This window comes from Hemiscyllium ocellatum, chromosome 1, assembly GCF_020745735.1.
Source record: "Hemiscyllium ocellatum isolate sHemOce1 chromosome 1, sHemOce1.pat.X.cur, whole genome shotgun sequence".
Classification (NCBI taxonomy): domain Eukaryota; kingdom Metazoa; phylum Chordata; class Chondrichthyes; order Orectolobiformes; family Hemiscylliidae; genus Hemiscyllium; species Hemiscyllium ocellatum.
In genome coordinates, this window is record NC_083401.1 from 14,146,608 (window position 1) to 14,173,031 (window position 26,424).

General features: G+C 43.1%; 1 protein-coding gene across 2 annotated transcripts in view; it reads left to right on the forward strand.

Moving 5' to 3' along the window:
* The window catches only part of sema4f (sema domain, immunoglobulin domain (Ig), transmembrane domain (TM) and short cytoplasmic domain, (semaphorin) 4F), a 234,365-nt gene that overhangs the window by 61,127 nt on the left and 146,814 nt on the right, over window positions 1-26,424 (forward strand). Inside the window, exons 1-2 of one of the 2 annotated variants that reach the window (XM_060837356.1) lie at window positions 9,124-9,173; window positions 18,872-19,026. In XM_060837356.1, the coding sequence (XP_060693339.1) occupies window positions 18,892-19,026 (135 nt within the window). In that variant the 5' untranslated portion in view covers window positions 9,124-9,173; window positions 18,872-18,891. Of the gene's footprint in view, window positions 1-9,123; window positions 9,174-18,871; window positions 19,027-26,424 lie in introns of those variants that run through there. The other variant, XM_060837263.1, reaches the window with a different exon arrangement.

The following is a 26,424-nucleotide window of genomic DNA, read 5'->3' on the forward strand; positions in this document are numbered from 1 at the left end:
GAGATGTCTTCTGGTCAGATGGTACCTGACAAGAAGGACTAGATGAACCTAAACTGGGCGGCACCAATATCCTGGTAGGTAAGTTTGCGAGTGTCACTTGGAGAGTTTGAACGATTGTGGCAGAAGTGTACAAACAAGAGCATAGAATCATACAGCACAGAAACATACCATACAGTCCAACTCATTCATGCTGACCAAGTTTCTTGAACTGGACTAGATACATTTGTCTGCATTTTTTCTTATCCATTTCCTCACCTTAAACCAGTGCCCTTTAGTTTTCGACTCCCTTATCCTAGATAAAAGACCTTGGCTATTCACAAATGTCTTGTACAGCCATAACATGATGTTTCAACTCCTCCATTCAAAGCTTTGACCAGTGAAGGTAGGTCAGCAAGTGAAACAACTACATGGAGGCTGGTATCCCATCACCAAGTTACCCTTTATTTACATGTGCACAGTATACTGGCTGTGACCAGCTAGCCAGCTAGGAGTTGGTCCCTTAAATAAGGAGATTCTCTGAATCCCATTCTTCTTTCTTAGACATTCTGAATATCCTGTTTAAATCTGTTAGTCAGGGGTCCCTGATTGGTCCAGGTTAACAACCCCAATCAAGGATCTCATAGTCAATGGGATCTACTTTGTTTCAATCACTACAACAAGTAAAATCTCCGAGGAGGAGTCAGAGACTAAGGTCAGTAAAGCTGAGGTTACTGATCACAGCAGAACTGGCAGACTGAGATGTATTTGTTTTGATGCAATGAGCATGTAGCACAGATTGAAATTGGTGTGTAGGATTTGGGGCAGCATGGTGTTTCTTCCGGGTGCTCCGGTTTCCTCCCACAATCCAAAGATGTGCAGATCAGGTGAGTTGGCCATGCTAAATTGCCAAGTCTCGGGTAAATACAATGTAGGGGAATGGCTCTGGGTGGGTTACTCTTCAGAGGGCTAGTGTGGACTTGTTGGGCCAAAGGGCCTGTTTCCATACTGTGGGGAATCTAATCTAATCTTTTGGAGCTCCCCTTCTTTCTCAAGCGTGGTATGATAGGGAGGTATAAGACACAGTATTTATAAGCAAAAAGTTAACAACTTTAAAACTAGCAGCCCTTGTTTAATCCTTTAATCAGTTAGAAGAAAGACTGCTGCAGTCTACCTCCCTATCATACCACTAATAGAAAGTGAGGACTGCAGATACTGGAGATCAGAGTTGGAAAGTGTGGTGCTGGAAAAGCACAGCTGGTCAACCAGCATCTGAGGAGCAGGAGAATTGATGTTTCGGGCCTAAGCATCAATGCAGTGGTGGGTGGCACGGTGGCACAGTGGTTAGCACTGCTGCCTCACAGCACCAGAGACCCGGGTTCAACTCCTGCCTCAGGTGACTCTCTGTGTGGAGTTTGCACATTCTCCCCGTGTCTGAGTGGGTTTGCTCCGGTTTCCTCCCACAATCCAAAACTGTGCAGGTTAGGTGAATTGGCCATGCTAAATTGCTCGTAGCGTTAGGAGAATGGGTCCAGGTGGGTTGCGCTTCGGCAGGTTGGTATGGACTTGTTGGGCCGAAGGGCCTGTTTCCACACTGTAAGTAATCTAATCTAAAAAAACGCCTAATGAAGGGCTTATGCTGAAACTCTGATTCTCCTGCTCCTTGGATGCTGTCTGAACTACTATACTTTTCCAGCACCACCCTTTTTGACCCTTTCATACCACATCTGAGGATGGAACGGAGCTCCGAAAGTTTGCAATTTCAAATAAACCTGCTGGACTATAACCTGGCATCGTTTGATTTTTGATATTGTAATAAAGATAACCTTATAGACTAATACAGCGTGAAAACAGACCTTTTGATCCACTCAATTAATAATTGATAGATCTGCTACATTTTTGTTGAGTTCCTTGAGAAACATATCTTTCATGGAATGAAATTCAACAGGACTCCAGAAACAGGAGCTCAACCTTTTCACTGGGCACTTTACATCCTTTTGGACTTGACATTGTTTTAACAATTTTACAATTATAACCTCTGCCCCATATTGCTTTGTATTTGTTATTACTCCCATTTCTTTTTTAATCTCTTTTCTTTGAAATTGAACGGCTGCTATTCTGTCATTCACACATCTTGACACATTTTTTGTTTCCTTTACATGTCCTGTTTCCACTCACCTTGATTTTGTAGAATAATAGATCTTGTCATTTAATCTGTTCTGTTACCCTATCTCGCACCATCTGTTTTGTTCCTCCCCTGCCACTCACATTTCTAACTTTTCTCAGCACTAAGACCACATTGCTGTATGTTTAAAGAATTCACGTCCAGGTTTACTTCTTTATTGAAACTCTGAACTGTTATATCTTGGAAATCTTTCAGCTGTCTTGTTTGGAAGATTGTTTAGGTCATGTGTGGCTTCATTTGGAACACTTATTGCCTGCGCAGTACGTTTTGATTATCTCGTGACTGATCAAGATAAAGAAAATCTCTCAGTATAGACACATTTGAGATTGAACAGAGATTGGTATTTAGTCTCCCCAGCTGTTTTCAGATCTAAATTATATGCATACCTTTTGCAGTTGAATTGATTGCCTGGGCTCAACAGTTAAAGAATGTTTACTTGGGCAAAGTTTTGGCTTGGATTGCCAGGCCTGGGTGAAAACTCACGATGCTAAGAAGAAAGGGAGGAAATGACATACCTTGGATCATCACTTTCTAAACCTAACTGGTTTTAGGTGTGACACTGAAGGATTGCGCTGTTTATTGTTGAGGATGATGAGTAGACAAAGTTGTTACAGATGAAGGCAGTCTTACCTCAGTGCTGTGCAAATTGCTGGAAAAATTCTTAGGAACATGTAATTTAGAAAAGTACTTAACTAAGGACATCAGAGTGGATTTGGAATAGAGCCGTCATGTTTAACTAATATAGAGTCATAGAGATGTACAGCATGAAAACAAACCCTTCGGTCCAAACTGTCCATGCCGACCAGATATTCCAACCCAATCTAGTACCACCTGCCAGTACCCGGCCCATATCCCTCCAAACCCTTCCTATTCATATACCCATCCAAATGCCTCTTAAATGTTGCAATTGTACCAGCCTCCACCACTTTCTCTGGCAGCTCATTCCATACACGTACCACCCTCTGTGTGAAAAAGTTGCCCCGTAGGTCTCTTTTATATCTTTCCCCTCTCACCCTAAACCTATGCAATCCAGATCTGGATTCCCTTACCCCAGGGAAAAGACTTTGCCTATTTACCCTATCTATGCACCTCATAATTTTGTAAACCTCGATAAGGTCACCCCTCCAGCCTCCGACGCTCCAGGGAAAACAGCCCTAGCCTGTTCAGCCTCCCCCTATAGCTCAGATCCTCCACCCTGGCAACATCCTTGTAAATCTTTTTTGAACCCTTTCAATTTTCACAACATCTTTCCGACAGGAAGGAGATCAGAATTGCACACAATATTCCAACAGTGGTCTACAATGTCCTGTACAGCCGCAACATGACCTCCCAACTCCTGTACTCAATACTCTGACCAATAAAGGAAAGCATGCCAAATGCCTTCTTCACTATCCTATCTACCTACGACTCCACTTTCAAGGAGCTATGAACCTGCTCTCCAAGGTCTCTTTGTTCAGCAACACTCCCTAGGACCTTACCATTTAGTTTATAAATCCTGCTAAGATTTGCTTTCCCAAAATGCAGCACATCGCATTTATCTCAATTAAACTCCATCTGCCACTTCTCAGCCCATTGGCCCATCTGGTCCAGATCCTGTTGTAATCTGAGGTAACCCTCTTCGTTGTCCACTACACCTCCAATTTTGGTGTCATCTGCAAACTTACTAACTGTACCTCTTATGCTCGCATCCAAATCATTTAAATAAGTGACAAAAAGTCGAGGACCCAGCACCGATCCTTGTAGCGCTCCACTGGTTACAGGCCTCCAGTCTGAAAAACAACCCTCCACCACCACCCTCTATCCTCTACCTTTGTGCCTGTTTTGTATCCAAATGGCTAGTTCTCCCTGTATTCCGTGAGATCTAACCTTGCTAATCAGTCTCCCATGGGGAATCTTGGCGAATGCCTTACTGAAGTCCATATAGATCACATCTACCGCTCTGTCCTCATCAATCCTCTTTGTTACTTCGTCAAAAAACTGAATCAAGTTTGTGAGACATGATTTCCCACACATAAAGCCATGCTGACTATCCGTATGATTTACATTTTTTGACACGGTAGCAAGAGAGGTGAATGAAGGTACTGAATTTGATGTAATCTGTTTGAATTCTAGCAAGACTTTTGACAAGGTTTCAGGCAGCAGACTGATTAGTAAATTTAAACTGTGATCCGAAGTCAAATGGCTAGAAGTTGGATAATGATTGACTAGTATTTTTGAGAGGTAGGCTGTTTCTGGCTGTTCTGTGGGGTTCGTCATCAGATCAGTTACTTTTTTGTAGCAAATCCCGTAGATGATATCGGGAAAATATTGAAGATGTTTCCAGATAATTTTTTTAAAAAGTTGTTTGGTTGGTAGTAAGGAAAAATGCTGTAAACTGCAGGAAGGTGTCAATTGACTGATCAAGTGGATAGAAAATTGCCAAATGGGTTTTGTCTGGAGAAACGGGACATTGGTGAGGTCACTTTTAGAATGCTACATGCAATTCTGGTCGCCATTCTTTAGGAAAGATGTTGTTAAACTTGAGTGGGTGTGGAAAAGATTTACAAGGATGTTGCTAGGACAGGAGGTTATGAATTATAGGGAGAGGCTGAATAGACTGGGTTTTTTTTCTCGATAGCATTGGAGGCTGAAGGGGGTGACCTTATAGAGGTTTTAAAAACATGAGGGTCATGGATAGGATGAATAGCCAAGGTCTTTTTCTTCGGGTGGAGGTGTCCAAAACTAGAGGACATAGGTTTAAGGTGAGAGGGGAAAGATTTAAAAAGGACCTTGGGAGTAACTTTTTTATACAGAGGGTGGTGCTTGTATGGAATGAGCTGCCAGAGGAAGTGGCAGACTCTGGTAGAATTACAATAGTTGAAAGGATCTGGATGGGCATATGAATAGCAAGGGTTTAGAGTGATATGGGCCAGCTGCTGGCAAATGGGACTAGGTCAGATTAGAATGTCTGTTTGACGTGGGCAAAGGGTCTGTTTCTGTGCTAAATGACTTCAACTCAAAATATGAGGCAATGTATTTTGGAAGGTGAAACAAGGTAAAGGAATACATGATAAATAGCAGAATACTGAAAATCAGAGGAACATGGAGTATGACCATAAATTTCTGATGATAGCAAAGGCACACCTCTTTTTAAGAAAGGAGGGAGGCACAAGATAGGAAACCGGTTAGCCTGAGCTTAGTTGTTGCTGAAATTTTAGAGTGCACTATTAAGGGTGAGATTGTGGTGTATTTGGAAGTGCATGGACTTGAGTCAGCTCGGCTTCATCAAAGGATGGTCATTCCTTACAAATCTGTTGGAATTCTTTCCGACGGTAACAAGCAAATTAGACATATGAGAACCAGTGGATGTGATCTATCTGGATTTCCAGAAGGCCTTTGACAAGGTGACTCACCTGGAGGCTGTTTAATAAAATAAGAGTCCACGGTGTTAGGGTCAAGGTACTGGCATGGATGGAGGGCTGGCTGACTGACACAAGACAGAATGGGGGTAAAGAGATCTTTTTCAGGATGGTGGCTGGTGAATTGTGGAATTGACAGGGGCTACAACTATGCATGTTATACATTAATGACTTGGCTGAAGAAACTAAGGGCATTGTTTATAAGTTTTCAGATGACGCAAAGGGAGGTGAAGGGACAGTAAGTGTTGAGGAAGTGAGGACGTTGCAGAAGGACTTGGACAGGCTAGGAGAGTCGGCAAAGAAGTGGCAAATGGAATACAATGTGGGAAAGTGTGAGGTTATGCACTTTGGTATACACTGTTTTCTAAATTGGGAAAGTCTTCAGAAATCTGAAGCACAAAGGGACCTGGAAGTCCTCATTCGTGATTCACTTAACATTAACATTCAGGTTCATTTGGCAGTAAGCAAGGTAAATGCAATGTTAGCATTCATTTCAAGAGGACAAGACAACAAGAGCAGGGATGTACTGCTGAGGCTGTATAAGGCTCTGGTCAGACTGCATTTGGAAAATTGTGAACAGCTTGGGCCCTTTATTCAAGGAACGATGTTCTGGCCTTTGAGGGGATCCAGAAGAGGTTTATAAGAATAATCCCTGGAACAAGAAGCTTCTCATATGAGAAGTGGTTGAGGATTCTGGGTCTGTACTCGATGGAGCTTAGAAGGATGAGAGGGGAACTGATTGAAACTTACAAAATACTGAGAGGCCTGGATGGAGTGGACATGGAGAAGATGTTTCCACTGGGGAGAGACTGGTACCTGAGGACACAGCCTTAGAATTAAAGGACAGCCCTCTAGACCTGAGATGAAGAGGAATTTCTTCAGTCAGAGAATAGCAGATCTTTGGAACTCATTGTCACAGAAGGCTGTGGAGGCCAAGCCATTAAGTGTATTCAGGGCAGAGATGGATATGTTCTTGATCGGTAAAGGGATCAAAGGTTACAGGGAGAAGGCAGGAGAGTGGGTTGAGAAATATGAGCTGTGATTAAATGGTGGACTAAACACAATGGGCCAAATAGCCTAACTTTGCTTATATATCATATGGTCTTATGTAGTTAAAATGATCAAGAAGGCAAACAAGCTGCTCTTCTATTAGATAAAAGCAAAATACTGCAGATGCTGAAAATCTGAAATGAACACTGAATGCTGGAGAAACTCAGCAGGTCTGGCAGCATCTGTGAAAAAAGAAACAGAATTAGCATTTTGAGTGTGATATGATGATGGCTTAGCAGTAATGTCACAGAGCTAGAATTAAATTTAAAATTAAAATGCTAATCAAATGATTACGATGTAACCACTGTTGGTTGTTGTCAAAGCCCATTTGGTTCACTAATGTCCATGAAACCTGCCATCCTTGCCTGACCTGGCCTACATATAGCTCCAGATACACAACAACACAGTTGACTCATTGCTTCTCTTCAGAGCCATTGGTGTTATGCAGTAAGAGCTTGGCCTAAACCGTGTCCCATGCAAAAAAGAAGTGATTCCTAATTACCGAGAATCACAATATAGAATCATAAAAGTTTACAGTACAGAAGGAGGCTATTTGATCCATTTTGTCTGTACCAACTCCCAAACGAGCTACTGAACTGGTCCTCGTCTCTAACCATAGTCCTCTAAAATCATCACCTTTCAATAGATATCCAGCTCTCTCTTGAAACCTCAAATGGAATCCACTTCCACCATTCCCCCAGACAGCACATTCCAAATCCTAACTCTGAGAAAAGACGATTCTCCTCATTTCCCTCTGACCAGTCTTAAATTTGTAACCTATTGTTACTGACATAGCAACTAACGGATACAGAATATCCTTCTTTACCCTATCAAAATTGTTCATAATATTGAACACCTGAATAAGGTCACGTCATAACCTTGTCTGTTCCAAGGAGAATAAACCTAATTTGTCTGATCTATCCATATGTGTAAAATTTCCCATTCCTGGTACCATTCTAGTGAATCTACTTTGCTATCTCGCAAAGGCTTTAACATCATTCCTTCACTAGGTACCCAGAACTGAACAGAATACTGCAAATGTGGCTTGACCAATGATTTGTACAGGTGTGGCATTACATCCTGTTGCAACTACAAACCTTTTGATCAGCCTTCTAAAACTTATACAATTTAAAGTTGAAAATCCACCCCCACCCAGGCTTTAAATCTCATAAAGATGTGTGGCACTGAGACACTCAGCCATAAAGTTGCTGACATTGTTCCTTTAGAAGAGTTTATAGTTATGACAATTAGAGTCTAGGTTTATTGCGAGTTGTTTGAAGTGCCAGGTATGATGTAATTTTTCTTAAGTGCCTGATTTATTCTAGACTATGGTATTTTTAAAAAAAAACTTGACTCACTTGTGAAATGAGAGTATTACTGGTCTCAAAAAGATGTTGTGAACTGTCTTTTGAACTATTGCAGTCATGTTGTGCAGGTACCCACTGTGATGTCCAGGGGAGAGTTACAGTAAGTCTTCTGTATCCGTGAAATCACAAATCACAAATTCACCTATCCACGCCAAAAAATAAGTAACAACAAAAATCAACAATCAGCATCAAAAATTCCGTATCTGTGATGTTTCTTAAACTATTTTAACCTATTTTTAATAAGTTCTGCTTTGCACATTTCATCATTCCTGGAGGTTCTCAGGAATGGAACAGCCGTAGATACGGAGGAATGATGTACAGGAGTTTAACTTGGCCACACTGAAATAATGGCAACATTTTTCTAAATCATTAGAGTCATAGAGATGTACAGCATGGAAACAGACCCTTCGGTCCAAACTGTCCACGCTGACCAGATATCCTAACCCAATTAGTCCCACTTGCCAGCACCCGGCCCATATACCTCCAAACCCTTCCTATTCATATACCCATCCAAATGTCTCTTAAATGTTGCAATTGTACCAGCCTCCACTATATCCTCTGGCAGCTAATTCCATACACGTACCACCCTCTGTGTGAAAAAGTTGCCCCTTAGGTCTCTTTTATATCTTTCCCCTCCCACCCTAAACCTATGCCCTCTAGTTCTGGACTCCCTTACCCCAGGGAAAAGACTTTGTCTATTTATCTTATCCATGCTCTTCATAATTTTGTAAACCTCTGTGAGGTCACCCCTCAGCCTCCGATGCTCTGGGGAAAACTGCACCAGCCTTTTCAGCCTCTCCCTAGAGCTCAAATCCTCCAACCCTGGCAACATCCTTGTAAATCTTCTCTGAACTGTTTCAAGTTTCACAACATATTTCCGATAGGAAGGAGACCAGAATTGCAAGTAATATTCCAACAGTGGCCTAAGCAATGTCCTGTACAGCCGCAACATGACCACCCAACTCCTGACCAATAACAGGATGTTGTGTGACTTAGTAAGCTTTAGGTGATAGTATCTGCGCTTGTTTTCTCTGTGGCATGTTTATGCGTCTGGCCAAGGTTTCTGGTGGAGCTCTAGCAAGTTGCTTCAACTGATCAGTGAACAGACTGATTTTACTATCCCTGTCCAGGGATACTAGGCCATTTGAACTAAGGTTGGGTAATGTTGACCATGTAAATCTAACCTGATAATTTGTGGTATGTATTCCTTGATGAGTCACTGAAAACCTCACTGATGTGTCTGCGGAACCACTTGTAGAGTTGTTTATACGTGTCTTCATGCATAACTGCAGACATTCAATATCCAGTTGTTTTTTCTTGTTACTTATAGCATCTGTCTCCAATCAGTATGAGTAGTGAAATATAAGCTATTAATTATTGTGTTAAGCATTTAGTCCACAGTTCTAACAGGCGCTGTTTTGAGTTGAGTGCTCTTATTTATTTTTTCTTTGAATTCACCTCAGACATGTAGCAATGGTGGGAGGGAGCATTCGTGTGCATTCTGTTAACATTGAGAAAATAGACATCTGATGAACAGCTGCAGGCTATATTTATCTCCCACTTGTAAATTAAGCGGACAGCTTGTGTAGAATCAGACCTTTCCTTCCCCATTCACAGGGTTAAAAATTGGAGATAAGTGGATTTATTTGCTTCGAAAGCCAGCCATATTGAGTGTACATTTTGTAGACTGGTTCTCCCACTTGCCACAATATTGTCAATCTGTTGTTTTATTATTTCCAATTTTACCTGGAATGTGAGGTGTGAAAGTCATAGAGATCAGCATCATTTATGGTGAAAATAGAGTTATGTCTGTATAAGGTAAATATCCTGGTTAAGTAAATGTAAGTAAAAACCCAATTTGATCCAGTAACTGTAATGTCATTCATTATAATTTAAGAACCGGTAAGATTCCTTTAAAATAAGCTGTCAAATTAATGGTACAAAGAGTACCATTACTGAGAGAAACACTGTCCTTAGACATGTTTATAGCTAGCTGGCTTTCGAAACAATTATTTCAAGGCTTTTTGCCACAAGTACAAACAAGTAAGAACAGTGCTAAGAAAGCACTACTTGTACAGGCAGTCCCTGAGTTGTGAGCAGGTTCCGTTCTGCAGACCTTCACAAGTCAATTTGTATGCTAGTCGGAACACAATGCAGGACAATATAAAGAAGCTGTTTGTAAGTATAGGCAAAGTTTGTGTTGGATCTGTAAAACTACACCTCAGTATAAGTTTGCATTTGTACATATGAGCATTTCGAAGTCAGACTTTTGTAAAAGGGGGACCCCCACGAAGGAGTCTATTCAGTGTATCATCTTTAAAAGAGGGTTTTAAATGACGGTTTTTGACAGAGTAAATAAAGGAAAAACTGTTCTCAATGGCTGGTGAGTCCGTTGCCAGAACACTTCGTTTGAATAACAGTTTTCCACAGCAAGTTATGATCTGAAACAGACTACTTGGCAGAGCAGATTCAATAGTTAACTTTGAAATGAGAATTTCATATATGCTTGAAAATAAAACTGAATTGAAGGGTTTTCAGGAAAGTACTGCAGAGTGGGCCTAATTGAATCTACTGTCTACAACATAGGCATATGGCAAAATTTCTTCACTTGCCTGAATGAATGCAGCTCAAATAGTACATCAAAATGGTTCCCGTCTCTGTCTTAAATGGGCTACCGCTTACTTTCAAACTATGACCATGTCAAGTGTTTCAATGCAGGAAATGACTTTTTGGCATTTAAGTCTTTTTAGAATATTTACTTAGACAGCAAGCTGCACTATTCATTTCAAGTATAAAATTCTGAGCATGTCCCATCATCAAGTCATTTGGCTTAATCATTAGGTAGGGATAATTCAATCTAAAGGAATCATTGAATTACCTGGCAAAAGGAGTAGGAACAGTAATAGGATATTTGTCCCCACAAGCCTATCCCACCACGAACACGATCATGGCTGACCTCCCCTGGCTTCAAGTTCTCTTTTGTGCCAGCTCCTCATATTTCAAAAATTAATCTACACCCCCTTTAAATTCTTCCAGTCATCTAGTCTACATAACTCTGTGGGGTAGAGAATTCTAGATATTCAGTACCCTCTGAAAGAAGAAATTGCAATTACAGATAACTGTGTATGTAACCTCCTGTCAGCATGTTATGTACTACATTGCACATGGCAGTTAGTCATATGGTTTACATCCTTACCCTTGGCTAATTAACATATCAAAGCTGAAAGTGTGTTGCTGGAAAGGCGCAGCAGGTCAGGCAGCATCCAAGGAGCAGGAGAATCGACGTTTCAGGAATGAGCCCTTCTTCAGGAATGAGGAAGGTGTGCCAAGCAGGCTAAGATAAAGGTAGGCAGAAGGGACTTGGGGGAGGGGCATTGGAAATGCGATAGGTGGAAGGAGGTAAAGGTGAGGGTGATAGGCCGGAGTGGGGGCGGAGAGGTCAGGAAGAAGATTGCAGGTTAGGAAGGTGGTGCTGAGTTCGAGGGTTGGGACTGAGACAAGGTGGGGGGAGGGGAAATGAGGAAACTGGAGAAATCTGAATTCATCCCTTGTGGTTGGAAGGTTCCTAAGCAGAAGATGAGGCGCTCTTCCTCCAGCCGTTGTGTTGCTATGGTCTGGCGATGGAGGAGTGCAAGGACCTGCATGTCCTTGGTGGAGTGGGAGGGGTAGTTAAAGTGTTGAGCCACGGGGTAGTTGGGTTGGTTGGTCCGGGTATCCCAGAGGTGTTCTCTGAAACATTCCACAAGTAGGCGGCCTGTCTCCCCAATATAGAGGAAGCCACATTGGGTGCAGCGGATGCAGTAAATGATGTGTGTGGAGGTGCAGGTGAATTTGTGGCAGATATGGAAGGATCCACTGGGGCCTTGGAGGGAGGTGAGGGGGGAGGTGTGGGCGCAAGTTTTGCATTTCTTGCAGTTGCAGGGATGTCCATCCTGTACACCTCCATCCCCCATCACGAAGGACTCAAAGCACTCCGCTTCTTCCTTTCCCGCCGTACCAACCAGTACCCTTCCACTGACACCCTCCTTCGACTGATCGAACTGGTCCTCACTCTGAACAACTTCTCTTTCCAATCCTCCGACTTCCTCCAAACCAAAGGAGTAGCCATGGGCCCCAGCTATGCCTGCCTCTTCGTGGGATATGTGGAACAGTCCATCTACATTGGCATCACCCCCCACCTTTTCCTCTGCTACATCGATGACTGTATTGGTGCTGCCTCGTGCTCCCACGAGGAGGTTGAACAGTTCATCCACATTACCAACATCTTCCACCCCGACCTCAAATTTACCTGGACCGTCTCAGACTCCTCCCTCCCCTTCCTAGACCTCTCCATTTCTATCTCGGGCGACCAAATCAACACGGACATTAACTATAAATTGACCGACTCCCACAGCTACTTAGACTACACCCCCTCCCACCTGCACCTTGTAAAAACGCCATCCCATATTCCCAATTGCTTCGTCTCCACCGCATCTGCTCCCAGGAGGACCAGTTCCAATAACGTACAACGCAGATGGCCTCCTTTTTCAAAGACCGCAATTTCCCCCCAGATGTGATCGATGATGCCCTCCACTGCATCTCCTCCACTTCCTGCTCCTCCGCCCTTGAGCCCCGCTCCTCCAACCGTCACCAGGACAGAACCCCACTGGTTCTCACCCCACCAACCTCCAAATATATCGTATCATCCGTCGTCATTTCCGCCACATCCAAATGGACCCCACCACCAGGGACATATTTCCCTCCCCACCCCTATCACCGTTCCAAAAAGACCACTCCCTCCGTGACTCCCTCGTCAGGTCCACACCCCCCATCAACCCAACCTCCACTCCCAGCACCTTCCCCTGCAACCACAAGAAATAGTGCCCACACCACCCCTCTTACTTCCCTCCAAAGCCCGAAGGATCCTTCCATATGTGCCACAAAATCACCTGCACCTCCACATACATCATTTACTGCATCCGCTGCACCCTCTATATTGGGGAGACAGGCCACTTACTTGCGGAACATTTCAGAGAACACCTCTGAGACACCCGGACTAACCAACCCAACCATCCCGTGGCTCAACACTTCACTCCCACTCCCACTCCACCAAGGACATGCAGGTCCTTGGACTCCTCCATCGCCAGACCATAGCAACATGACAGCTGGAGGAAGAGCACCTCATCTTCCACCTAGGAACCCTCCAACTGTGTGAGCGGCACGGTGGCACAGTGGTTAGCACTACTGCCTCACAGCACCAGAGATCTGGGTTCAATTCCTGCCTCCGGCGACTGACTGTGTGGAGTTTGCGCATTCTCCCTCTGTCTGTGTGGGTTTCCTCCCACAGTCCAAAAATGTGCAGGTTAGGTGAATTGGCCATGCTAAATTGCCCATAATTTTTGGTGTAGGGGAATGGGTCTGGGTGGGTTGCGCTTCGGCAGGTTGGTGTGGACTTGTTGGGCCGAAGGGCCTGTTTCCACACTGTAAGTAATCTAAAAAAAACACAAGGGATGAACTCAGGTTTCTCCAGTTTCCTCATTTCCCCTCCCCCCACCTTGTCTCAGTCCCAATCCTTGAACTCAGCACCACCTTTCTAACATGCAATCTTCTTCCTGACCTCTCCGCCCCCCACTTCGGCCTATCACCCTCACCTTTACCTCCTTCCACCTATCGCATTTCCAATGCCCCTCCCCTAAGTCCCTCCTCTCTACCTTTTATCTTAGTCTGCTTGGCACACCTTCCTCATTTCTGAAGAAGGGCTCATGCCTGAAACTCTCCTGCTCCTTGGATGCTGCCTGACCTGCTGCGCTTTTCCAGCAACACATCTTCAGTTCTGATCTCCAGCATCTGCAGTCCTCACTTTCTCCTAATTAACATATCAAACCCTTGAAGCAACACAGGTCTTAAAAAATACAAGATGGAATCTGCACTAAAGGAGGAATTAGAAAAACATCTCTCTCAAGACATTTCTTCTTAACCAGATCCTGTAGCAATATTCTAGATATTGTTTGCAGGCTCACTAGGCCCAGTCAGACCGATCTGTAACTCGCAGATTCTCCCCCAGCAGGTGCAGTGAAAATTCGAACTAAAGAAAAACCAAAGCAAACTGAACAAAAGTATCCAGGACTCAAGAAATATTATAAGAGTTAACACTGATTTTAGATCAAGAGGGTAGTCACTCCTGAGGAGGATTGCAACAAATATAAAAGTGCTTTAATAAATCACCTTTTCCAACCAGCCTTCGAGCTGAAATCCTTCTTTGATGAACCATTCTGCTAAATCTCTGTACCCTCCCAAGGACACTCCATTCTTTTAGTTAAATTTTACCACAATGAAGATAATCTGTTAAAGCTCAGAGAAAATTCATTGCTGATTTTTCACTCCCGGATATGAGTAATGAATTCTTGGACGTTTTATCATTTGCCACTCACTCTCTAATCCCTAGCATTACAAATGAAAATGAAACTTTCACCGTGTGAGTAAGACAATGTGCATGATGAGGTGTAGCTTTTACTCCTCTATATCAGGCACAGTGGATAATCTAAGTGTAAGTCAGTCATTTTATTCCAGAGTAAATTTCATAAATGCTGCATATGTCCTGAAGTTACCTGCATTCCCATCAGGATTTCTTTTTGCTTTCTTGCTCTCTCTCTCTCTTTCCACTACGCTTTGCACTGGAATGCTCAATAGGGCATACATTAGCATTTCTATATGTCTTCCTAAAATGATGATTCATTTGATGAAATTTTTAGAAAACCTCTTTCAGTTTTGTTCCAGCATCATTAGAATTGTTTCTTTGTTTCTCTGTTCACAGGTGCTACCTGAGAAGCTAAGTATCCCTTGTATTTTCAGCATTCACAGGATTTTGCTGTTTGTCTAGAATGCTCGAGTATAACAGATGAAGATTTGTAACTGTCCTTGTAAAGTTAGCTGTAGGTAATAGTGAATAGTGAATGCACTGAACTGGGAATGCAAGTTAGTAGTCAGATCAGTAATCTGAGAGAATTGTTATAAAGCATATGTCAGGTATAGACAGGATAGATCGAGTGAATCCTTAGAAGAGTATCAAGAAAGTAGGAGTATACTTAAGAGGAAAATCAGGAGGGAAAAACAGGGACATGAGATAGCTTTGGCAAATAGAATTAAGGATAATCCAAAGGGTTTTACAAATATATTAAGGACAAAAGGGAGAGAATAGGGCCCCTCAAAGATCAGCAAGGCGGCCTTTGTGTGGAGCCACAGAAAATGGGAGAGATGCTAAATGAATATTTTGCCTCAGTATTTACTGTGAAAAAGGATATGGAAGATGTAGACTGCAGAGAAATAGATGTTGACATCTTGCAAAATGTCCAGATTACAGAGGAGGAAGTGCTGGATGTCTTGAAATGGTTAAAGGTGGATAAATCCCTAGGACCTGATCAGGTGTACCCAAGAACTCTGTGGGAAGCTAGAGAAGTGATTGCTGGGCCTCTTGCTGAGATACTTGTATCATCGATAGTCACAGGTGAGGTGCTGTAAGACTGGAGGTTGGCAAACGTGATGCCACTGTTTAAGAAGGGCGGTAAAGACAAGCCAGGGAACTATAGACTGGTGAGCCTTACCTTGGTGGTGGGCAGGTTGTTGGAGGGAATCGTGAGGGACAGGATGTACATGTATTTGGAAAGGCAAGGACTGATTCAGGATAGTCAACATGACTTTGTGCGTGGGAAATCATGTCTCACAAACTTGATTGAGTTCTTTGAAGAAGTAACAAAGATGATTGATGAGGACAGAGCAGCAGATGTGATCTATATGGACTTCAGTAAGGCGTTCAACAAGGTTCCCCATGGGAGACTGATTAGTAAGGTTAGATCTCATGGAATACATGGAGAACTAGCCATTTGGATACAGAACTGGCTCAAAGGTAGAAGACAGAGGGTGGTGGTGGAGGGTTGTTTTTCATACTGGAAGCCTGTGAGCAGTGGAGTGCCACAAGGATCGGTGCTGGGTCCTCGACTTTTTGTCACTTAGTTAAATGATTTGGATGCGAGCATAAGAGGTACAGTTAGTAAGTTTGCAGATGTCACTAAAATTGGAGGTGTAGTGGACAGCGAAGAGAGTTACCTCAGATTACAACAGGATCTTGTTCAGATGGGCCAATGGGCTGAGAAGTGGCAGATGGAGTTTAATTTAGATAAATGCGAGGTGCTGCATTTTGGGAAAGCAAATCTTAGTAGGATTTATGCACTTAATGGTAAGATCCTAGGGAGAGTTGCTGAACAAAGAAACCTTGGAGTGCAGGTTCATAGCTCCTTGAAAGTGGAGTCGCAGGTGGATAGGATCATGAAGAAGGCGTTTGGTATGCTTTCCTTTATTGGCCAGAGTATTGAGTACAGGAGTTGGGAGGTCATGTTGCGGCTGTACAGGACATTGTAGGCCACTGTTGGAATATTGCGTCCAATTCTGGTCTCCTTCCTATCGGAAAGATGTTGTGAAACTTGAAAGGGTTCAGAAAAGATTTCCAAGGATGTTGCCAGGGTTGAAGGATTTGAGCTATAAGGAGAGGCTGAACAGGCTGGGGCTATTTCCCCTGGAGCGTCGGAGGCTGGGGAGTGACCTTATCGAGGTTTACAAAATTATGAGGGGCATGGGTAGGGTAAATAGGCAAAGTCTTTTCCCTGGGATTGGGGAGTCCAGAACTAGAGGGCATGGGTTTAGGGTGAGAGGGGAAAGATATAAAAGAGACATACGGGGCAACTTTTTCACACAGAGGGTGGTACATGTATGGAATGAGCTGGAGGCTGGTACAATTGCAACATTTAAAAGGCATTTGGATGGGTATATGAATAGGAAGGGTTTGGAGGTATATGGGCCAGGTGCTGGCAGGTGGGACTAGATTGGGTTGGGATATCTGGTCGGCATGGATGAGTTGGACTGAAGGGTCTGTTTCAATGCTGCACATCTCCATGACTCTATGACTTTATAAGTCGCATTGATCATGCAGAACTTGCTACCCTGAGGTGTAGTTGAGGCAAACAACATCGATCCATTTAAGGGGAAATTAGCTAACATGGAAAAATGGAATGAAAGGATAAGTTGACACAAGAAAATGGAAATAGGATGGAAGGATGCATTTGTTAAATGTCGAATCAGGCATAGACCAGTTTAGCAAAATTCGTTGTTTTTATGCTATAATTTCTATGTGATCAGAGTTCCCATTCCTGTGCAATTCACTACAGTCCATTTTTGGCACTAGTATCATTGAGCTTTAGTATCAATTCAATGGATCTCTCTTTTGGCTGGATTTACAACATAGAGAGTAAAATTTAATAATATCTTTTTATTCTTTGGCAGTTTCTCAGCATTATGGATGGCATGATTTCACTCCAATTCAGTGTGTTTTGAAATGTTTAATACCTCCAATGCATGATCTGCTGACTCTGTCACATGTAGGGCAGGTGATGCTTGATGGAAGTTTGTGTACTTTCTGATGCCTCCAAATTCATACATTCATATAATGGCTGACATTTCCTTCTCCCAAAATGTTTCATTGCTATTTTTCATACTTTCTGACAAACATTTCAGCTACTCTGAGAACTGCAAGACTTAAGAAACAATCACAAAAGACATGCACAGAAATCCAAACCATTTTGAGGCTCAAACCCAACCAGAGGTTGATCGCATTGTTGTTTTGTAATACAGAAACGGGATGTTGCTGAAAAGAGAGACATGAGTCTTTTATCAGGGGGTCATAAATGTTTGGAGCTCTGCTAAAAAGATGGTGGAAGCAGCGTCTTTGAATATTTCTGAGGCAAGAGTGGATAGATTCTTGGTATATGAGGAAGTGAAAAGCTGTAGATGTGATTATAAAGCTGAGATTACAGTTAAACTAGTAATGACCGTATTAAATGACAAAGAGGTCTGGAGGGTCAAATAGCCTACTCCTCCTGTCAACAGATATGCTGGTACAGCTCTCCATCGTTTTCTCCTGAACACTTGACTTGCTAACAAATCAGCACCTATTCTTGTAGTATAAATGTGATAAATTAAATTTTAACATTCTTGTTTGATGAGTGCAAGACGGCAATAGGTCTTTTCAGTAACATGCAGTTGATCTGAGCAGAGCACCTCCTGGCCTCGGGGTCAGCATGATGATGGCTAGGTCCCTTTGTCAGTCTGTTGTAGCACACACAATAATCTGGAAGGAACATAAGAGTATTTCCAGTTTTGCAGTAATACAAATTTACAAGTTGGTAGAGATAAAAAAGCAGGATTCTCAGGAATTAGCTTGCTGCACTAAATCTCAAAAGTAAAGTAGCTGTACATCCCAGAGATCTGCTCTCCCATTAGAAAGAAATAAATAGTGATGAGCTTAACCCAAGGGTTACCACACCTTAAGCAAGGGACGAGTTCGAGAAGGCAGATTTCATTGTATCTTCAGCCAGTGTAGAAATTGAATCCGCTCTGTTGGTATCACTGCATCACTAGCCATTTGACCAATTGAGCTAACTGATCCCCCCCTCTTCAAAGTACACAAGAATTGAGGAGAACCATAATTTTATGTTGAATTATGCTGCAGGAAGTACAAATCTCAGTATGAATTATTTTAAAATGTGATTATGTTGGTATATGGTGCAGTGCATACCAGTAAAATGTTTCCAATTTTCATGGCATAATAGCTGTCCATCAAGATCCCAGGTTAGATGAGTTATCTGATATTAGCAGAGACAGCAGGATCTGTATTCGATTAGACTGCTGTTCCAATGAATTGGACTTGGTCTGGTCACAGCTACAACCTCCGATGTTGAGAATGTCACAAGTATTCAGGCTGAACTTCCTTTTTAAAGTATTAATTGTTGTCTTCCAATAAACTTTAAAACTAATTTTTGTTATACATTTTCTTCTAGTTTCTTGATGTATTTTTTTTCAAATTTCAGAACTTCAGCAGTTGACATCAATGAAAAGTTTCTCCTACCCCAGTACTACCTTCACCACCTTTTTGGTAAATGAGTTACAAAACCGTCTCTACGTGGGAGCAACTAACACCATCTTTATTCTTAATTTGACTTCAGTGACACAGGATCCATTTATGGTAATTTCTTCAAAAACAAATCCATAATTCAAAAGTGCCTGAATGGTCAGGGATATGATCTGTTGACTGCAACTAGACACGATTTGTTCATGTTTTTTTCTGCATGTGAGCTATATTGTGTTTTTAGATCTATTATGAAATCAGGTGATGTTATTACTCAAGAAGTCAGGTTCCAGACTGAAATTTAGCTTGTTAGATGATATTTTGGTTTTTTTTTTGGCTTTAATGAGGATTAACTAATAATTACAAAACTCACGAAAATTTCAAATCAAAATAAGTTATGTTAGGAATATGCTGTGGTTCTGTTCGACGAGCTGGGAATTTGTGTTGCAGATGTTTTGTTACAGATTCAATCAATAAGCACATCGACCTGGACCCAATATACCGACCACTGCAACGGACAGCTGGAACTGACAACCGGAAGCGGCAGATTCAAACCACTACAAATGCCGGAGGAAAGATCACAGATGCGCTTCACAGGAGGCTCCCAAGCACTGAGGATGTCAACTAGACAAGGGACAAAACGTCTGCAACACAAATTCCCAACTCGGCGAACAGAACCACAACACCGAGCACCCGAGCTACGAGTCTTTCTCACAAACTTTGAATGTTAGGAATATATATAAAACACTATGCATCACAGATCTGCTTTTGCCTATGGGATTTATCAGAATGGAGGAGCTAAAATTTAATGATCAATGGGATTGCTTTAAGTATGTTTTAGCTACATTAAGTACAATGTGCTAAATTTCAATTCAGACCAATGACAATCGGTAAGGGTGAATATACATCTAAGTAAAGGCAAGATTTTGAAAAGTCTTTTCAAACTTCATCATTCTAGGAGCTAGGAGCAGGAGTAGTCCGTCTGGCCCTTTGAGCCTGCTCCTCCATTCAATAAGACCATTGCTGATCTTTTCGTGGCCTCAGCTCCACTTACCTGCCCTCTCACCATAATTCTTTATTGTTCAAAAAAAATCTATCTTCACTTTAAAAACTTTTACTGAAGTAGCATCAACTATTTCACAAGGAATTCTGTCAATTTACAATCCTCTCGGTAAAGAAGTTCCTTCTCAATTCAGTCCAAAATCTGCTTCCCCTAATTTTGAGGCTATGCCCTCTTGTCCTAGTTTCAACTGCCAGTGGAAACATCTTCCCTCCTACTCGGTTATCTATTCCCTTCATAATTTTACATGCTTCTATTAAATCCCTCCTCATTCTTCTAAATTCCAATGAATATAAACCAGTCTACTCAATCTCTCCTATAAGCTAACCCCCTCAACTCCGGAATCCACCGAGTGAACCTCCTCTGCACCCCCTCTAATGCCAGTACATCTTTTCTCAAGTACGGAGATCAAAACATCAGATGTGGCCTCACCAGCAACCTACACAGTTGCAACATAACGTCCCTGCTTCTAAACTCAATCCCTTTAGCAATGAAGGACAAAATTCCATTTGCCTTCCTAATTACTTGTTGTACCTGCAGACCAACCTTTTGTGATTCATGTGCAAGGACACACAGGCTCCTCTGCATAGCAGCATGCTGCAACATTTTATCATTCAAATAATAATCCTTTTTACCGTTACTCCTACCAAAATGGATGACCTCACATTTATTAACATTGTGTTCCGTTTGCCTAACCTTTGCCCATTCAATGTATCTATGTTCCTCTGCAAAGTTTCACAGTTCTCTGCACACTTTGCTCTGCCACTCATCTTAGTTCATCTGCAAACTTTGACTCGCTACACATGGTCCCTGACTCAAAATCATTTATGGATTAGTGGTGCTGGAAGAGCACAGCAGTTCAGGCAGCATCCGAGGAGCAGTAAAATCGACATTTCGGGCAAAAGCCCTTCATCAGGAATAAAGGCAGAGAGCCTGAAGCGTGGAAAGGTAAGCTAGAGGAGGGTGGGGGTGGGGGAGAGAGTAGCATAGAGTACAATAGGTGAGTGGGGGAGGGGATGAAGCTGATAGGTCGGAGGTGAGGGGAGGGTGGAGTGGATAGGTAGAAAAGAAGATAGGCAGGTAGGACAAGTCATGGGGACAGTGCTGACCTGGAAGTTTGGAACTAGGGTGAGGTGGGGGAAGGGGAAATGAGGAAACTGTTGAAGTCCACATTGATGCCCCGGGGGGTTGAAGTGTTCCGAGGTGGAAGATGAGGCGTTCTTCCTCCAGGTGTCTGGTGGTGAGGGAACAGCGGTGAAGAAGACCCAGGACCTCCATGTCCTCGGCAGAGTGGAAGGGGGAGTTGAAATGTCGGGCCACTGGGCGGTGTGGTTGATTGGTGCAGGTGTCCCGGAGATGTTCCCTAAAGCGCTCTGCTAGGGGGCGTCCAGTTTCCCAATGTAGAGGAGATCGCATCGGGAGCAACGGATACAATAAATGATATTAGTGGATGTGCAGGTAAAACTTTGATGGATGTGGAAGGCTCCTTTAGGGCCTTGGATGGAGGTGAGGGAGGAGGTGTGGGCACAGGTTTTACAGTTCCTGCGGTGGCAGGGGAAGGTGCCAGGATGGGAGGGTGAGTTGAAGGGGGGCGTGGACCTGACCAGGTAGTCACGGAGGGAACGGTCTTTGCGGAAGGTGGAAAGGGGTGGAGAGGGAAATATATCCCTGGTGGTGGGGTCTTTTTGGAGGTGGCAGAAATGTCGGCGGATGATTTGGTTTATGTGGAGGTTGGTAGGGTGGAAGGTGAGCACCAGGGGCGGTCTGTCCTTGTTACGGTTGGAGGGGTAGGGTCTGCGGGCAGAGGTGCGGGATGTGGACAAGATGCGTTGGAGGACATCTTTAACCACGTGGGAAGGGAAATTGTGGTCTTTAAAGAAGGAGGCCATCTGGTGTGTTCTATGGTGGAACTGGTCCTCCTGGGAGCAGATACGGTGAAGGCGGAGAAATTGGGAATACGGATGGCATTTTTGCAAGAGATAGGGTGGGAAGAGGTGTAATCCAGGTAGCTGTGGGAGTCGGTGGGTCTGTAAAAAATGTCAGTGTCAAGTCGGTCGTCATTACTGGAGATGGAGAGGTCCAGGAAGGGGAGGGAGGTGTCAGAGATGGTCCAGGTAAATTTAAGGTCAGGGTGGAATGTGTTGATAAAGTTGATGAATTGCTCAAACTCCTTGCGGGAGCACGAGATGGCGCCAATGCAGTCATCAATGTAGCGAAGGAAGAGGTGGGGAGTGGTGCCGGTGTAATTACGGAAGAGAGAGGCATAGCTGGGGTCCATGTGTGTGTGCCCATGGCTACCCCTTTGGTCTGGAAGAAGTGGGAGGATTCGAAGGAGAAATTGTTAAGGGTGAGGACCAGTTCGGCCAAACGAATGAGAGTGTCGGTGGAAGGGTACTGTTGGGGATGTCGGGAGAGGAAAAAACGGAGGGCTTGGAGGCCCTGGTCATGGCGGATGGAGGTGTAGTGGAATTGGATATTCATGGTGAAGATGAGGCGTTGGGGGCTGGGGAAACAGAAGTCTTGGAGGAGGTGGAGGGCGTATGTGGTGTCTCGAATGTACGTGGGGAGTTCCTGGACTAGGGGGGATAGGACTGTATCGAGGTAGGTAGAGATGAGTTGAGTGGGGCAGGAGCATGCTGTCATTTATATAATTTATATCAATTGTGAATAATTGCGATCCCAACATCTATCCCTGAGGCACACCACTGATTACCAGCCAGAATAGCACTCATTTATCGCCACTCTTCGCTTCCTGTTAGTCAACCAATCCTCTATCTATGCAATACTTTACCCAAAGCACCATGCATCCTTATCTTATGCAGCAGCCTATTCTGGAAGGCATTTTGGAAATCTAGGTGCACCACATCCACTGGGTCCCAGTTGTACACCTTGCTCGTAATGTCTTCATAGAATTCCAAAAGATTTGTTAAGCATGAGCTGCCCTTCAAGAACCCATGCTGTGTCTGCCAATCAGGACAACTTTTATCGAGATGCCTTGCTATTTCTTCTTTGCTAATGGACACAAGCATTTTCCCCACTACAGTGGTTAAGAAAACTGGTCTATAATTCCCCATTGTTTGTCTACTTCCCCTTTTAAACTGTGGTATCACATTTGCTGTTATAGAGTCATAGAGATGTACAGCATGGAAACAACCCATCCATGCCGTCCAGATATCCTAACCCAATCTCGTTGCACCTGCCAGCACCCGACCCATATACCTCCAAACTCTTCCTATTCATATACACATCTAGATGTCTTTTAAATGTTGCAATTGTACCAGCCTCCACCACTTCCTCTGGCAGCTCATTCCATACACGCACCACCCTCTGCATCATAAGGTTGCCCCTTAGGTCTCTTTTATATCTTTCCCCTCTCACTCTAAACCTATGCCCGACCTCAGGGAAAAGACTATGTCTATTTATCCTATCAATGCCCCTCATAATTCTGTAAACCTCTATAAGGTCACCCCTCAGCCTCCGACGCTCCAGGAAAACAACCCCAGCCTGTTCAGCCTCTCTCTATAGCTCAGGTCCTCAACCCTGGCAACATCCTTGTAAATCTTTTCTGAACCCTTTCAAGTTTCACAACATCTTTCCAATAGGAAGGAGACCAGAATTGCACGCAATATTCCAAAAGTGGCTTAACCAATGTCCTGTACAGCAGCAACATGACCTCCGAACTCCTGTACTTAATACTCTGACCAATAAAGGAAAGCATACCAAACGCCTTCTTCACTATCCTATCTACCTGTGACTCCACTTTCAAGGAGCTATGAACCTGCACTCCAAGGTCTCTTTGTTCAGCAATACTCCCTAGGACCTTACCATTAAGTGTATAAATCCTGCTAAGATTTGCTTTCCCAAAATGCAACACCTCACATTTATCTGAATTAAACTCCATCTGCCACTTCTGAGCCCATTGGCCCATCTGGTCAGGATCCTGTTTTAATCTGAGATAACCCTGTTCGCTGTCCACTACACCTCCAATTTTGGTGTCATCTGCAAACTTACTAACTGTACCTCTTATGCTCGTATCCAAATCATTTATGTAAATGATAAAGAGTAGAGGGCCCAGCACCGATCCTTGTGGCGCTCCACTGGTCACAGGCCTCCAGTGTGAAAAACAACCCTCCACCACCACCCTCTGTCAGTTCTGTATCCAAATGGCTAGTTCTCCCTGTAATCCTGAGATCTAACCTTGCTAATCAGTCTCCCATGGGGAACCTTGTCGAACGCCTTCCTGAAGTCCATATAGATCACATCTACTGTTCTGCCCTCATCAATCCTCTTTGTTACTTCTTCAAAAAACTCAATCAAGTTTGTGAGACATGATTTCCCACACACAAAGCCATGTTGACTATCCCTGATTAGTCCTTGCCTTTCCAAATACATGTACATCCTGTCCCTCAGGATTCCCTCCAACAACCTGCCCACCACCTAGGTCAGGCTCACTGGTCTATAGTTCCCTGGCTTGTCTTTACCGCCCTTCTTAAACAGTGGCACCACATTTGCCAACCTCCAGTCTTCTGGTACCTCACCTGTGACTATCGATGATACAAGTATCTCAGCAAAAGGCCCAGCAATCACTTCTCTAGCTTCCCACAGAGTTCTCGGGTACACCTGATTAGGTCGTGAGGATTTATCCACCTTTAACCGTTTCAAGACATCCAGCACCTCCTCCTCTGTAATCTGGACATTTTGCAAGTTGTCACCATCTATTTCCCTACAGTCTATATTTTCCATATCCTTTTCCACATGAAATACTGAGGCAAAATATTCATTTAGTATCTCCCCCATTTTCTGTGGCTCCACACAAAGGCCGCCTTGCTGATCTTTGAGGGGTCCTATTCTCTACCTAGTTACCCTTTTGTCCTTAATATATTTGTAAAAACCCTTTGGATTATCCTTAATTCTATTTGCCAAAGCTATCTCATGTCCCCGTTTTGCCCTCCTGATTTCCCTCTTAAGTATACTCCTACTTTCTTTGTACTCTTCTAAGGATTCACTCGATCTATCCTGTCTATACCTTACATATGCTTCCTTCTTTTTCTTAACTACATCCTCAATTTCTTTAGTCATCCAGCATTCCCTATAGCTACCAGCCTTTCCTTTCACCCTGACAGGAATATACTTTCTCTAGATTCTTGTTATCTCATTTCTGAAGACTTCCCATTTTCCAGCCGTCCCTTTACCTGCGAACATCTGCTTCCAATCAGCTTTCAAAAGTTCTTGCCTAATACCGTTAAAATTGGCCTTGCTCCTATTTAGAACTTTTAGATCTGGTCTATTCTTTTCCATCATCTAAAGTGCTCCCCTATTGACACCTCAGTCACCCGCCCTGCCTTATTTCCCAAGAGTAGGTCAATTTTCCAATCTACAGAGATTGCCCCAGAATCCAGTGAACTTTGGAAAATTGCCACCAGTGCACTTGCTTTTTATCCTTCTATCTCTTTTAGTGCCCGAGGATGTATCAGGGCTAGGAGACTTGTCTATCTGTAGCTCCGTTCGGTTGCCCAGTGCTATCTCTTCCGTAAGATTGATTGTTTCTAGGTGCTCACCTACCCTTGTCTCTTTGTCAATTACTGGCATGGTATAGTATCGTCCATTGTGAAGACCAATACTAAATACCTGTTTGATGCCTTGGCCATTTCGTCATATCCCATAACTAAATAACCCTTCTCATCCTCTAAAGGACCAACATTTACTTTGGCCACTCTTCTTCATTTTATATATTTATAGAAACTTTTGCTATCTGTCTTTATATTCTGTGCTAGTTTATTTCTCATGTTCTATCTTTTATTTTGAAGCTCTTTTTGTGGCTTTCTGTTGATTTTAAAGTTTTCCCAATCTTCTAGTTTCATGCTGATTTTGGCCACTTTGTATGCCTTCTCTTTCAATTTGGTAGGCTCCCTTATTTGCCTAGACACCCATGGCAGATTACCCCTTTTCTTGCTGTCCTTTCTTTTCACTGGAATATATTTTGCTGAGCATTTTAAAAAATTGCTTTGAAAGTCCTCCACTACTTGCCAATTGTCCCACCATTAAAATCTTTGTTTCCAGTCTACTTTAGCCAACTGTTTCCTCCTTCTTTTGTAGTCACCCTTGTTTAAGCACAGGACCCTGGTATTGGATTTTATCTTCACACTTCCCATCTGTATTCTAAATTCAACCATGCCTAACTATGAAGTCATTAATTATTCCTGTCTCATTACACAGGATCAGATCTAGGATAGCTTGCTCCCTCATTGATTCCATTCCATTCTGTTCAAAAAACTATCACGGATACATTCAACAAACTCCTCCTCAAGGCTACCCTGACCGAGCTGGCTCGACCAGTCGACATGTAGATTAAAATCCCCTATGATAATTGCCGTACCATTTTTACAGGCATTAGTTATTTCTTTGTTTATTGCCTGCCCCAGTGACTTTTTCTTCTTAGAATTTCTAATTTCCAC